The 13507-nt window shown below is 50.9% G+C and overlaps 1 protein-coding gene across 3 annotated transcripts in view; it reads right to left on the bottom strand.

The window, feature by feature from the left end:
* LOC146822181 (tyrosine-protein kinase Src42A-like) overlaps window positions 1-13507 on the bottom strand; it is a 351567-nt gene that overhangs the window by 44919 nt on the left and 293141 nt on the right. For all 3 annotated transcript variants that reach the window (XM_085613317.1, XM_085613319.1, XM_085613318.1), the window contains exon 7: window positions 10253-10406. In XM_085613317.1, the coding sequence (XP_085469443.1) occupies window positions 10253-10406 (154 nt within the window). The remainder of the gene's footprint in view (window positions 1-10252; window positions 10407-13507) is intronic.

The following is a 13507-nucleotide window of genomic DNA, read 5'->3' as shown; positions in this document are numbered from 1 at the left end:
CAACATGTTGCACAGCAGCCACACTGCTCTACAACATAGCCTAAAACAAAGGCCAAACCAAAACCTCTGGCTAAGCACTTATACGTTCTCAAAGGCGACACCTATTGGCTATGCCAATGCTTGTTCTCTACTGTCACCTCATCTGTTTTCACACACACACACGCGCGCGCGCAAAATAACCCTTCCCGAGACCTCTTTCTACCCTGCCGCTCCTCTGAGGCTGAACTGAAGCTGTCCAGCGCCAAGAGCCAGGCGGGCAGCCCTCGGAGCGCATGGCTTCTGCGTTTACAAGACCTCCTCTCAAGAAGCTGCTTAGCAAAGGGGGAGGAGCTGTATTTTCATATATGGGATTCATACATACATTCCCGTGGTATACTATACATTTTAGTTTTGTGAATACATTTTATAACTTTTTTTTTTTACCACATATGATGTGATATACTGTCTGTACAACAATGCTGCACGCTCCAAACACGCGTGATGTTTTATATTGGGGATTGCTTTCTCAATTCCCCCTGTAGACACTTTATGGTTGCAGGCGTGTCCTCTGTTGCACCATCAGTCCCGGCCTCACCTTATTCCAATACTGACCATCTTCATTTGTAGATATTGCGGGTATTTTGTGTTCACCCCTACCATTGTGATTTTTTTTTTTTTACTGTTTCAGCCCTTCTCTCTCTCTTCCCTGCCTCAGCCCTTCTCTCTCTCTTTCCTGCCCCAGCCCTTCTCTCTCTCTTGCCTGCCTCAGCCCTTCTCTCTCTCTCTCCTGCCTCAGCCCTTCTCTCTCTCTTGCCTGCCTCAGCCCTTCTCTCTCTCTTCCCTGCCTCAGCCCTTCTCTCTCTCTTCCCTGCCTCAGCCCTTCTCTCTCTCTCTCCCGCCTCAGCCCTTCTCTCTCTCTCTCCTGCCTCAGCCCTTCTCTCTCTCTTCCCTGCCTCAGCCCTTCTCTCTCTCTTCCCTGCCTCAGCCCTTTTCTCTCTCTTCCCTGCCTCAGCTCTTCTCTCTCTCTTTCCTGCCTCAGCCCTTCTCTCTCTCTTCCCTGCCTCAGCCCTTCTCTCTCTCTCTCCTGCCTCAGCCCTTCTCTCTCTCTTTCCTGCCTCAGCCCTTCTCTCTCTCTCTCCTGCCTCAGCCCTTCTCTCTCTCTTTCCTGCCTCAGCCCTTCTCTCTCTCTCTCCTGCCTCAGCCCTTCTCTCTCTCTTTCCTGCCTCAGCCCTTCTCTCTCTCTCTCCTGCCTCAGCCCTTCTCTCTCTCTTTCCTGCCTCAGCCCGTCTCTCTCTCTCTCCTGCCTCAGCCCTTCTCTCTCTCTTTCCTGCCTCAGCCCTTCTCTCTCTCTTCCCTGCCTCAGCCCTTCTCTCTCTCTCTCCTGCCTCAGCCCTTCTCTCTCTCTTTCCTGCCTCAGCCCTTCTCTCTCTCTCTCCTGCCTCAGCCCTTCTCTCTCTCTCGCCTGCCTCAGCCCTTCTCTCTCTCTTGCCTGCCTCAGCCTTTCTCTCTCTCTTGCCTGCCTCAGCCCTTCTCTCTCTCTTGCCTGCCTCAGCCCTTCTCTCTCTCTCTCCTGCCTCAGCCCTTCTCTCTCTCTTTCCTGCCTCAGCCCTTCTCTCTCTCTTTCCTGCCTCAGCTCTCTCCTGCCTCAGCCCTTCTCTCTCTCTTTCCTGCCTCAGCCCTTCTCTCTCTCTTTCCTGCCTCAGCCCTTCTCTCTCTCTTTCCTGCCTCAGCCCTTCTCTCTCTCTTTCCTGCCTCAGCCTTTCTCTCTCTCTTGCCTGCCTCAGCCCTTCTCTCTCTCTTGCCTGCCTCAGCCCTTCTCTCTCTCTTTCCTGCCTCAGCCCTTCTCTCTCTCTTCCCTGCCTCAGCCCTTCTCTCTCTCTTTCCTGCCTCAGCCCTTCTCTCTCTCTCTTTCCTGCCTCAGCCCTTCTCTCTCTCTTTCCTGCCTCAGCCCTTCTCTCTCTCTTTCCTGCCTCAGCCCTTCTCTCTCTCTTCCCTGCCTCAGCCCTTCTCTCTCTCTTTCCTGCCTCAGCCCTTCTCTCTCTCTCTCCTGCCTCAGCCCTTCTCTCTCTCTTTCCTGCCTCAGCCCTTCTCTCTCTCTCTTTCCTGCCTCAGCCCTTCTCTCTCTCTTTCCTACCTCAGCCCTTCTCTCTCTCTTTCCTGCCTCAGCCCTTCTCTCTCTCTCTCCTGCCTCAGCCCTTCTCTCTCTCTTGCCTGCCTCAGCCCTTCTCTCTCTCTTGCCTGCCTCAGCCCTTCTCTCTCTCTTGCCTGCCTCAGCCCTTCTCTCTCTCTTTCCTGCCTCAGCCCTTCTCTCTCTCTTGCCTGCCTCAGCCCTTCTCTCTCTCTTGCCTGCCTCAGCCCTTCTCTCTCTCTTGCCTGCCTCAGCCCTTCTCTCTCTCTTTCCTGCCTCAGCCCTTCTCTCTCTCTTCCCTGCCTCAGCCCTTCTCTCTCTCTTTCCTGCCTCAGCCCTTCTCTCTCTCTTGCCTGCCTCAGCCCTTCTCTCTCTCTTTCCTGCCTCAGCCCTTCTCTCTCTCTCTCCTGCCTCAGCCCTTCTCTCTCTCTTTCCTGCCTCAGCCCTTCTCTCTCTCTTTCCTGCCTCAGCCCTTCTCTCTCTCTCTTTCCTGCCTCAGCCCTTCTCTCTCTCTCTTTCCTGCCTCAGCCCTTCTCTCTCTCTTTCCTGCCTCAGCCCTTCTCTCTCTCTTTCCTGCCTCAGCCCTTCTCTCTCTCTTCCCTGCCTCAGCCCTTCTCTCTCTCTTGCCTGCCTCAGCCCTTCTCTCTCTCTTGCCTGCCTCAGCCCTTCTCTCTCTCTTTCCTGCCTCAGCCCTTCTCTCTCTCTTGCCTGCCTCAGCCCTTCTCTCTCTCTTTCCTGCCTCAGCCCTTCTCTCTCTCTTTCCTGCCTCAGCCCTTCTCTCTCTCTCTTCCCTGCCTCAGCCCTTCTCTCTCTCTCTCCTGCCTCAGCCCTTCTCTCTCTCTCTCCTGCCTCAGCCCTTCTCTCTCTCTTTCCTGCCTCAGCCCTTCTCTCTCTCTTTCCTGCCTCAGCCCTTCTCTCTCTCTCTCCTGCCTCAGCCCTTCTCTCTCTCTTTCCTGCCTCAGCCCTTCTCTCTCTCTCTCCTGCCTCAGCCCTTCTCTCTCTCTTTCCTGCCTCAGCCCTTCTCTCTCTCTTGCCTGCCTCAGCCCTTCTCTCTCTCTTGCCTGCCTCAGCCCTTCTCTCTCTCTTGCCTGCCTCAGCCCTTCTCTCTCTCTTTCCTGCCTCAGCCCTTCTCTCTCTCTTTCCTGCCTCAGCCCTTCTCTCTCTCTTTCCTGCCTCAGCCCTTCTCTCTCTTTCCTGCCTCAGCCCTTCTCTCCCTTCCCTGCCTCAGCCCTTCTCTCTCTCTTTCCTGCCTCAGCCCTTCTCTCTCTCTTGCCTGCCTCAGCCCTTCTCTCTCTCTTTCCTGCCTCAGCCCTTCTCTCTCTCTCTCCTGCCTCAGCCCTTCTCTCTCTCTTTCCTGCCTCAGCCCTTCTCTCTCTCTCCTGCCTCAGCCTTTCTCTCTCTCTTGCCTGCCTCAGCCCTTCTCTCTCTCTTGCCTGCCTCAGCCCTTCTCTCTCTCTTGCCTGCCTCAGCCCTTCTCTCTCTCTTCCCTGCCTCAGCCCTTCTCTCTCTCTTCCCTGCCTCAGCCCTTCTCTCTCTCTTTCCTGCCTCAGCCCTTCTCTCTCTCTCCTGCCTCAGCCCTTCTCTCTCTCTTTCCTGCCTCAGCCCTTCTCTCTCTCTTGCCTGCCTCAGCCCTTCTCTCTCTCTTGCCTGCCTCAGCCCTTCTCTCTCTCTTTCCTGCCTCAGCCCTTCTCTCTCTCTCTTTCCTGCCTCAGCCCTTCTCTCTCTCTCCTGCCTCAGCCCTTCTCTCTCTCTTTCCTGCCTCAGCCCTTCTCTCTCTCTCCTGCCTCAGCCCTTCTCTCTCTCTTGCCTGCCTCAGCCCTTCTCTCTCTCTTGCCTGCCTCAGCCCTTCTCTCTCTCTTTCCTGCCTCAGCCCTTCTCTCTCTCCTGCCTCAGCCCTTCTCTCTCTCTTTCCTGCCTCAGCCCTTCTCTCTCTCTCCTGCCTCAGCCCTTCTCTCTCTCTTTCCTGCCTCAGCCCTTCTCTCTCTCTTGCCTGCCTCAGCCCTTCTCTCTCTCTTTCCTGCCTCAGCCCTTCTCTCTCTCTTGCCTGCCTCAGCCCTTCTCTCTCTCTTTCCTGCCTCAGCCTTTCTCTCTCTCTTTCCTGCCTCAGCCCTTCTCTCTCTCTTGCCTGCCTCAGCCCTTCTCTCTCTCTTTCCTGCCTCAGCCCTTCTCTCTCTCTTCCCTGCCTCAGCCCTTCTCTCTCTCTTGCCTGCCTCAGCCCTTCTCTCTCTCTCTTTCCTGCCTCAGCCCTTCTCTCTCTCTTTCCTGCCTCAGCCCTTCTCTCTCTCTTTCCTGCCTCAGCCCTTCTCTCTCTCTTTCCTGCCTCAGCCCTTCTCTCTCTCTTCCCTGCCTCAGCCCTTCTCTCTCTCTTTCCTGCCTCAGCCCTTCTCTCTCTCTCTCCTGCCTCAGCCCTTCTCTCGCTCTTTCCTGCCTCAGCCCTTCTCTCTCTCTCTTTCCTGCCTCAGCCCTTCTCTCTCTCTTTCCTGCCTCAGCCCTTCTCTCTCTCTCTCCTGCCTCAGCCCTTCTCTCTCTCTTGCCTGCCTCAGCCCTTCTCTCTCTCTTGCCTGCCTCAGCCCTTCTCTCTCTCTTTCCTGCCTCAGCCCTTCTCTCTCCCTTGCCTGCCTCAGCCCTTCTCTCTCTCTTTCCTGCCTCAGCCCTTCTCTCTCTCTTGCCTGCCTCAGCCCTTCTCTCTCTCTTTCCTGCCTCAGCCCTTCTCTCTCTCTCTCCTGCCTCAGCCCTTCTCTCTCTCTCTCCTGCCTCAGCCCTTCTCTCTCTCTTTCCTGCCTCAGCCCTTCTCTCTCTCTTTCCTGCCTCAGCCCTTCTCTCTCTCTTTCCTGCCTCAGCCCTTCTCTCTCTCTTCCCTGCCTCAGCCCTTCTCTCTCTCTTTCCTGCCTCAGCCCTTCTCTCTCTCCTGCCTCAGCCCTTCTCTCTCTCTTTCCTGCCTCAGCCCTTCTCTCTTTCCTGCCTCAGCCCTTCTCTCCCTTCCCTGCCTCAGCCCTTCTCTCTCTCTCCTGCCTCAGCCCTTCTCTCTCTCTTTCCTGCCTCAGCCCTTCTCTCTCTCTTGCCTGCCTCAGCCCTTCTCTCTCTCTTTCCTGCCTCAGCCCTTCTCTCTCTCTTGCCTGCCTCAGCCCTTCTCTCTCTCTTTCCTGCCTCAGCCCTTCTCTCTCTCTTTCCTGCCTCAGCCTTTCTCTCTCTCTTGCCTGCCTCAGCCCTTCTCTCTCTCTTGCCTGCCTCAGCCCTTCTCTCTCTCTTTCCTGCCTCAGCCCTTCTCTCTCTCTTCCCTGCCTCAGCCCTTCTCTCTCTCTTTCCTGCCTCAGCCCTTCTCTCTCTCTCTTTCCTGCCTCAGCCCTTCTCTCTCTCTTTCCTGCCTCAGCCCTTCTCTCTCTCTTTCCTGCCTCAGCCCTTCTCTCTCTCTTCCCTGCCTCAGCCCTTCTCTCTCTCTTTCCTGCCTCAGCCCTTCTCTCTCTCTCTCCTGCCTCAGCCCTTCTCTCTCTCTTTCCTGCCTCAGCCCTTCTCTCTCTCTCTTTCCTGCCTCAGCCCTTCTCTCTCTCTTTCCTACCTCAGCCCTTCTCTCTCTCTTTCCTGCCTCAGCCCTTCTCTCTCTCTCTCCTGCCTCAGCCCTTCTCTCTCTCTTGCCTGCCTCAGCCCTTCTCTCTCTCTTGCCTGCCTCAGCCCTTCTCTCTCTCTTGCCTGCCTCAGCCCTTCTCTCTCTCTTTCCTGCCTCAGCCCTTCTCTCTCTCTTGCCTGCCTCAGCCCTTCTCTCTCTCTTGCCTGCCTCAGCCCTTCTCTCTCTCTTGCCTGCCTCAGCCCTTCTCTCTCTCTTTCCTGCCTCAGCCCTTCTCTCTCTCTTCCCTGCCTCAGCCCTTCTCTCTCTCTTTCCTGCCTCAGCCCTTCTCTCTCTCTTGCCTGCCTCAGCCCTTCTCTCTCTCTTTCCTGCCTCAGCCCTTCTCTCTCTCTCTCCTGCCTCAGCCCTTCTCTCTCTCTTTCCTGCCTCAGCCCTTCTCTCTCTCTTTCCTGCCTCAGCCCTTCTCTCTCTCTCTTTCCTGCCTCAGCCCTTCTCTCTCTCTTTCCTGCCTCAGCCCTTCTCTCTCTCTTTCCTGCCTCAGCCCTTCTCTCTCTCTTCCCTGCCTCAGCCCTTCTCTCTCTCTTGCCTGCCTCAGCCCTTCTCTCTCTCTTGCCTGCCTCAGCCCTTCTCTCTCTCTTTCCTGCCTCAGCCCTTCTCTCTCTCTTGCCTGCCTCAGCCCTTCTCTCTCTCTTTCCTGCCTCAGCCCTTCTCTCTCTCTTTCCTGCCTCAGCCCTTCTCTCTCTCTCTTCCCTGCCTCAGCCCTTCTCTCTCTCTCTCCTGCCTCAGCCCTTCTCTCTCTCTCTCCTGCCTCAGCCCTTCTCTCTCTCTTTCCTGCCTCAGCCCTTCTCTCTCTCTTTCCTGCCTCAGCCCTTCTCTCTCTCTCTCCTGCCTCAGCCCTTCTCTCTCTCTTTCCTGCCTCAGCCCTTCTCTCTCTCTCTCCTGCCTCAGCCCTTCTCTCTCTCTTTCCTGCCTCAGCCCTTCTCTCTCTCTTGCCTGCCTCAGCCCTTCTCTCTCTCTTGCCTGCCTCAGCCCTTCTCTCTCTCTTGCCTGCCTCAGCCCTTCTCTCTCTCTTTCCTGCCTCAGCCCTTCTCTCTCTCTTTCCTGCCTCAGCCCTTCTCTCTCTCTTTCCTGCCTCAGCCCTTCTCTCTCTTTCCTGCCTCAGCCCTTCTCTCCCTTCCCTGCCTCAGCCCTTCTCTCTCTCTTTCCTGCCTCAGCCCTTCTCTCTCTCTTGCCTGCCTCAGCCCTTCTCTCTCTCTTTCCTGCCTCAGCCCTTCTCTCTCTCTCTCCTGCCTCAGCCCTTCTCTCTCTCTTTCCTGCCTCAGCCCTTCTCTCTCTCTCCTGCCTCAGCCTTTCTCTCTCTCTTGCCTGCCTCAGCCCTTCTCTCTCTCTTGCCTGCCTCAGCCCTTCTCTCTCTCTTTCGTGCCTCAGCCCTTCTCTCTCTCTTTCCTGCCTCAGCCCTTCTCTCTCTCTTTCCTGCCTCAGCCCTTCTCTCTCTCTTGCCTGCCTCAGCCCTTCTCTCTCTCTTTCCTGCCTCAGCCCTTCTCTCTCTCTTTCCTGCCTCAGCCCTTCTCTCTCTCTTTCCTGCCTCAGCCCTTCTCTCTCTCTCTCCTGCCTCAGCCCTTCTCTCTCTCTTTCCTGCCTCAGCCCTTCTCTCTCTCTTGCCTGCCTCAGCCCTTCTCTCTCTCTTTCCTGCCTCAGCCCTTCTCTCTCTCTCCTGCCTCAGCCTTTCTCTCTCTCTTGCCTGCCTCAGCCCTTCTCTCTCTCTTGCCTGCCTCAGCCCTTCTCTCTCTCTTTCCTGCCTCAGCCCTTCTCTCTCTCTTTCCTGCCTCAGCCCTTCTCTCTCTCTTTCCTGCCTCAGCCCTTCTCTCTCTCTTGCCTGCCTCAGCCCTTCTCTCTCTCTTCCCTGCCTCAGCCCTTCTCTCTCTCTTTCCTGGCTCAGCCCTTCTCTCCCTTCCCTGCCTCAGCCCTTCTCTCTCTCTTGCCTGCCTCAGCCCTTCTCTCTCTCTTGCCTGCCTCAGCCCTTCTCTCTCTCTTGCCTGCCTCAGCCCTTCTCTCTCTCTTGCCTGCCTCAGCCCTTCTCTCTCTCTTGCCTGCCTCAGCCCTTCTCTCTCTCTTGCCTGCCTCAGCCCTTCTCTCTCTCTTTCCTGCCTCAGCCCTTCTCTCTCTCTTTCCTGCCTCAGCCCTTCTCTCTCTCTCTTTCCTGCCTCAGCCCTTCTTTCTCTCTTTCCTGCCTCAGCCCTTCTCTCTCTCTTTCCTGCCTCAGCCCTTCTCTCTCTCTTCCCTGCCTCAGCCCTTCTCTCTCTCTTTCCTGCCTCAGCCCTTCTCTCTCTCTTGCCTGCCTCAGCCCTTCTCTCTCTCTTTCCTGCCTCAGCCCTTCTCTCTCTCTTTCCTGCCTCAGCCCTTCTCTCTCTCTTTCCTGCCTCAGCCCTTCTCTCTCTCTTGCCTGCCTCAGCCCTTCTCTCTCTCTTTCCTGCCTCAGCCCTTCTCTCTCTCTCTCCTGCCTCAGCCCTTCTCTCTCTCTTGCCTGCCTCAGCCCTTCTCTCTCTCTTTCCTGCCTCAGCCCTTCTCTCTCTCTGCCTTGTTAAGAAAGTCCTCAAACTCCATGTATTTCCTCAATGACCTTTCTGTCACCTTGCTCTGTGTTTCTCTTTTCTTATGATTGTGACATCTCCCGGACACCCTTTTGAATATTTGCACAATATATAAAACTCTTCATTGATATATTTATCGTGACAAACTTTTAAAAAAAGGTACAGCTATTTTCACCATTAGAAACCTTTTCATCTGGGTGAAATTTCCTGGAACAGGTTTGTGCAGGAAAATGTTTTTGCAGGAGAATTCTACAGGAACAAGCATTGGCATAGCCAATAGGTCTCGCCTTTGGGACCTTATAAGTATTTAGTTATGCAGCACAATATCCCTGGTGTAACCACATCAACTGTTGCATGGCTGAACACTTATAAGGTCCCAAAGGGGAGACCTATTGGCTATGCCAATGCTTGTTTCAGATAGTTTACTGTTTGCACCATATATTGAGGTTTAATCCATGCCCTATGTGTGCTCGGAATCTTTTAACATAGGAGGTGAGAGATCTATACATTTTTTGATACACATGAGATGTTAGTAATATTTCACCCTTGGCAAAAGCATAACTGTATGAATATGGATTTGTCCTTGACGGTATAGTTTTGGATATTGATGTGCTTTTGAGATTATGCAATTTATCAGATACTCCAATTTGGTTAGAAATATATACTTTTTAATGGTGTACCGTATATTTGTTCGGGTATACTTCTCAACTGCTTTTAAATATTTTGTTATATGTTTTTTAAATGTTTGTCTCTGAGAAATACGTGGTTAATACCACTCATGTGTCAAAAACATTCTTTGTCACTGAAATCTTTCTTGACATCTAAATGTTTTGGGTCATCTAAACATTATTTATGTTTTTATATATGTATATGTCTATTCTGTTAACGTTGGGTTATGTCATATTGATGTTGTGTCTTGTCTATAATGTTACAGCCCTGACGAAGCTCCCTCTGGCAAAGAATCGGGAACGAAATGCATTGGCTGTGTGCCAGTTTTAAAAGATCTATTGAATAAAAGGACTTAACTGTGGAATAACGATTCACGCTGCCTTATTGACTCCAGAACGAGTGCACCTCCCATCATTCTTTTTGATTTTTCTCTCCCAAGATAACTTCATTACTATATCCTAGTTTCCAGCCAATACTTGTATGCTTGATGCAAACACCTATTATTGAGACATTTATTGAGTAAACTACAACAGAGTGCTAAACAAATAAGGGGTGATCACAAGGTGCAGCAATCTTGAAGAAGCAACGTGTGTGTACAGGTGAACAACTGACTCATGACGCAAGAAAACACAGAAGAGAACAGGGTCAATGAGTCTAGCTGTACACAAGTCTGCGGTGTTTCGATCGCTCATGTAAGTTAAAGATCATCATCAGAACTAACATTGGAGCATTTATATGAAAGAGCCAGACATGTCATAGGAAAGACATCAAGACAGAAGGTCCTTACAAAAGCGTTATGAAGGGGTCACAGCAGAAGAACAGATCCAGACTTCTGTGTATGCATGGCTGAAACATTGAATGTTGACATGGTAGATTTGGGGGGCGTAAAAGTGTTCCTCCAAAGTGCTGATCAGGAAGGGGAGTGGGGCATTAGGGCCCTGGAAAGGAATAGATCCATGGGGAAAAAGTGGGGATGATCTGGTGGTGTAGGTTACAGTCCTGGGTACAAGGTAAGCGACTAGAAAAAGGACATGTGAAGATTTAGAATGAATCTAAAGGAAGGAGAATGAATCAGGGGAGACAGAGGATTGAACAGAATCAATCTACAGACATAAATGCTGATAGTTCCGCCTGTGGAGAGCAACACCATATTATTAACCCCCCCTCATTAAGCCAGGCATCTTCAAAGGACCTGGGGGAAGAGAAGCCACTCAAGACTTGTGCTGTGTGAGCCATGTTCAACCAACCACTTCAGGAAAAGTGAGGAGTGCCACAGATCTTGGAAAGACACCAACATGCACTTACAAACACAGTGAAACGCACCTGCAAGCAGCTGAATCGATGCATTATCTGTGAAGCTTGCAAGGCCAAAATCCCCGATCTTGCAGGACAGCGTCTCGGTCAAGAGGATGTTTTCGGAGCGCAGGTCGCAGTGAATGCAGTGCATGCTTTCCATGTAGTCCATTCCTTGGGCGATCTGAAAGCAACAGAAAACCTGAGCATGAGGATGGGAAGAGCGCTTTTCATTGTCAACAGTGCACCAATGATTCAGCTAAGCCTTCAGAATGCACTGTAGTAGGCCAATCTACAGATCAAGGTATGTACGGCCAGGTGGGCACACATATGGTCCACGTCCGACCTCTGTCCTTTGAGCTTCAAATATGCCTGGTTTGTGTGGAGCTTAACCTTGGTCATGTGTTGTGTGACACATACCATCTACATCTACACTGCAATGCTCCCTGTTGGTGATACGCTCACGTGAGCAGGTCAATATTTTTTTCATTTCTACTTTGCAGTAATCTTGGGTGAGGGCGTTCTGTTGGTTCTCCCAGTTCTTTCGCGACCGTGCTCCAGCCTGAAGTGTCACACCTCTGGTGCCTATTTAGAGATGGCCACTGCACAGATGGATTTTTTTATTTTTTTCTAATTGACCTCTGTTCTGTGAACTGCATACATGCCTGGTCTGTGTGCTGCTGATTCTTGGTCACTTTTTTACTTGGAGCACCTTCTATCCTCATTCCATCAACCGCCACACTGGCCAGTCAGCAGCTCTTTCACCCAAGCCACACAGTATTTCTTTCATTTCTATTAAGCGGACATTTTGTAGGAGGGCTCCTTTGGCGATGCTCTGCAGTCCGTTGTGTCACGCTTCTGATGCTTATTTAGGAGTGACCACTGCATGTTCATGCGGTCAGCCCACTGGCAGTGCACCACAACCACTCCAAAGGAAAGTCCTTGTGGACTTGATTGCTGAGAACCACCAGCCATGCTGCTCTCAAGAGAGGACAGTCCACCTTTTCTACTTTCAATGCCCATTATAACAGCAATTTGTTATTCCCCTCAAGACCTTCCCAATGCCTTCTCTCCTCATTACACCCTTTTGGAGACCACAGTACACAAGGTGGACAACGTTTGCCATAATGTATCTCTCTATAAGGTTGCCTCTTTTTGGTCACTGCCACCAAGCCTTGTTATGCAACGCCAGATCGGCCATTGAGCACCAGTCAAAAGTCACAGATCAGTTTTCTGCCGCTAAAGCGGCGATAATTTTATCGCCTGGCTTGATAATATGCCCCATAGATTCTTCGTTATTGAAGTCAGTCTTATGCACCTTCAGTGAGGTGATGATTAAGGTTACTAGCTTTGTGTGGTACATCCTGTATCCCTGTACTTAGGTCTTTGGACTCCCTTTATTGTATGAGACTATTAAGGCGATGTTATGTTATGCTATGTTACCTTATGTTATGTGAATTTGTAGAGCGTGGCTAATCACTTGTGAGGGTATCCAGGATCTACTAACATTGGAAAAGGGCTTTGATTGATTCAGATACCAGACTGAACAGTTTTATTAGGGAATTATGGACAACTGGACAGACACGACGAGTGCAGGAGAGAACCAACTTCACTGCCATAGGACTGATATAGCGAGCCACCTTAAACAGTCCAATAAAAAAGGGCAAAACATTTCTGTTACCATCTAGCTGAAGATACTCGAGGGTAACCACACTTGGAACCATTGGATGTAAATAGTTCTCTTCTATGTTTCCAACCAGCGTATTTTTTTATACTGCACCTTTGCTTGTACCACGTGTTTGCGTGGATTGCCTTATCTTCTGTATTTGATATACCTGTTGTCTAGCAGAAGAATTCTCCCTATGAGTGAGATTAAGGTGAGATGAGTTCGAGGACGATACTATGGCGTAGAGGTGTGTTTGATATTATCATAGCAGAATTCAGCTTGGAAAGAAAGTGACCCATTCCTCTTAGTCTTTTATATAACACAGAAGATATTTTTCTAATTCCTTATTAACTAGACGTGGGCGAGTCTCTGAGGCTTCCATGCAGGCCCAAGCCAGATGACTGGCTCAGGCTCAGCTTGAAGTAATCTAAAACCTCTGGCCACGATGAGTCAATCTTTCATATGGCTTCTGCGGCCCACCCTCTTACTGCAATCACTAAGCAGTTCCCTCACCTCCTACCACGCCTGCAGCACAAGAGGTGGTGGACAGTGCTATGTCATGTTCGTTTTGCAGATGGACCGATAGTAAAGGTCTTACAGATTGGTGTGAATGCGCCCAGAGAGGTGTGTTTTGCTAGTAATCTTTCTCTGAGCACTTTTAGAGCACTTTGCAGGGTCTTGGTCACTACCTGTGTTTCATTTAGAAGAACATTATGGTATCCTCTGAACTTCTCCAAGTTGAGATAAAATTGCCACGTGGGTTTGGTCCACGCCACACAGCTGTACAATTCAAATATGAAACTACAGTTTTAACTGCCTCACCATTTGATGTTCTGACAGAGTAGAGCCTGGACAGAGGGTGCTAGCTAATGGGGCGGGACAAAGTTTGAAGCATTGCTTTTGAAGTTGGGCACAGTTGGTGAAGCTCGCACTTACCACAACTTTTGAAGAATGTTAAACTCAACATCTTCACCAACATTCTCATGCAAATAATTTTCCTATTAAATCTTTTGAACGAAATGTCCCACTAAAGGCATTTTTTTCAGTCGTCTTTCTCTCATAACACACCTTTAACAATTTTTTTCTCTTGCTATTCTTTCTTAGGTTCAAGAACAATGCCCGACTTATGGGCCAAAAAACACAAGGTTCCAAATCCATTGAACTCAATTGGTATTTCATCCAATTCAAGTGTGAACGTCCCCTATTGGTCCTGTAGGGATCTTTGGGCTGCCTGTTGCTACTATATAAGGACATAAATGGTGGTTGGGCGAACACCCTGTGGGCATGCATCCTCATTTCGCTACAAACCTCTAAAATTGCCAAGACCTCTAATTCTGGTGCAAAATGGTTTTAATGAGCACTTTTTAGGGTGGAAAAGAGTATGTTTTTATTTTTAAATGATTTGAAACTGATTTCCCGATTGTGCTGATTGGTCCTCAGTACTATATTTCTGTGCATTTTACCGATGCTAGCAAGTGGTTAAGTTCCTGTGCTCCCCTTGTCCACATCATGACATTCACATACCCCTGAGTGCCATATTTAACCTACCTATAAGTCCCTAGTATATGGAACCAAGGTGTACCCAGTGCCTGTAAGGTAAATGTTATAAGTGGACTGCA

The sequence above is a fragment of the Triturus cristatus genome, chromosome 6, assembly GCF_964204655.1.
Source record: "Triturus cristatus chromosome 6, aTriCri1.1, whole genome shotgun sequence".
Classification (NCBI taxonomy): Eukaryota; Metazoa; Chordata; class Amphibia; order Caudata; family Salamandridae; genus Triturus; species Triturus cristatus.
Note: the sequence above shows the minus strand (reverse complement) of the source record. Positions and strands in the feature narration are given on the sequence as shown.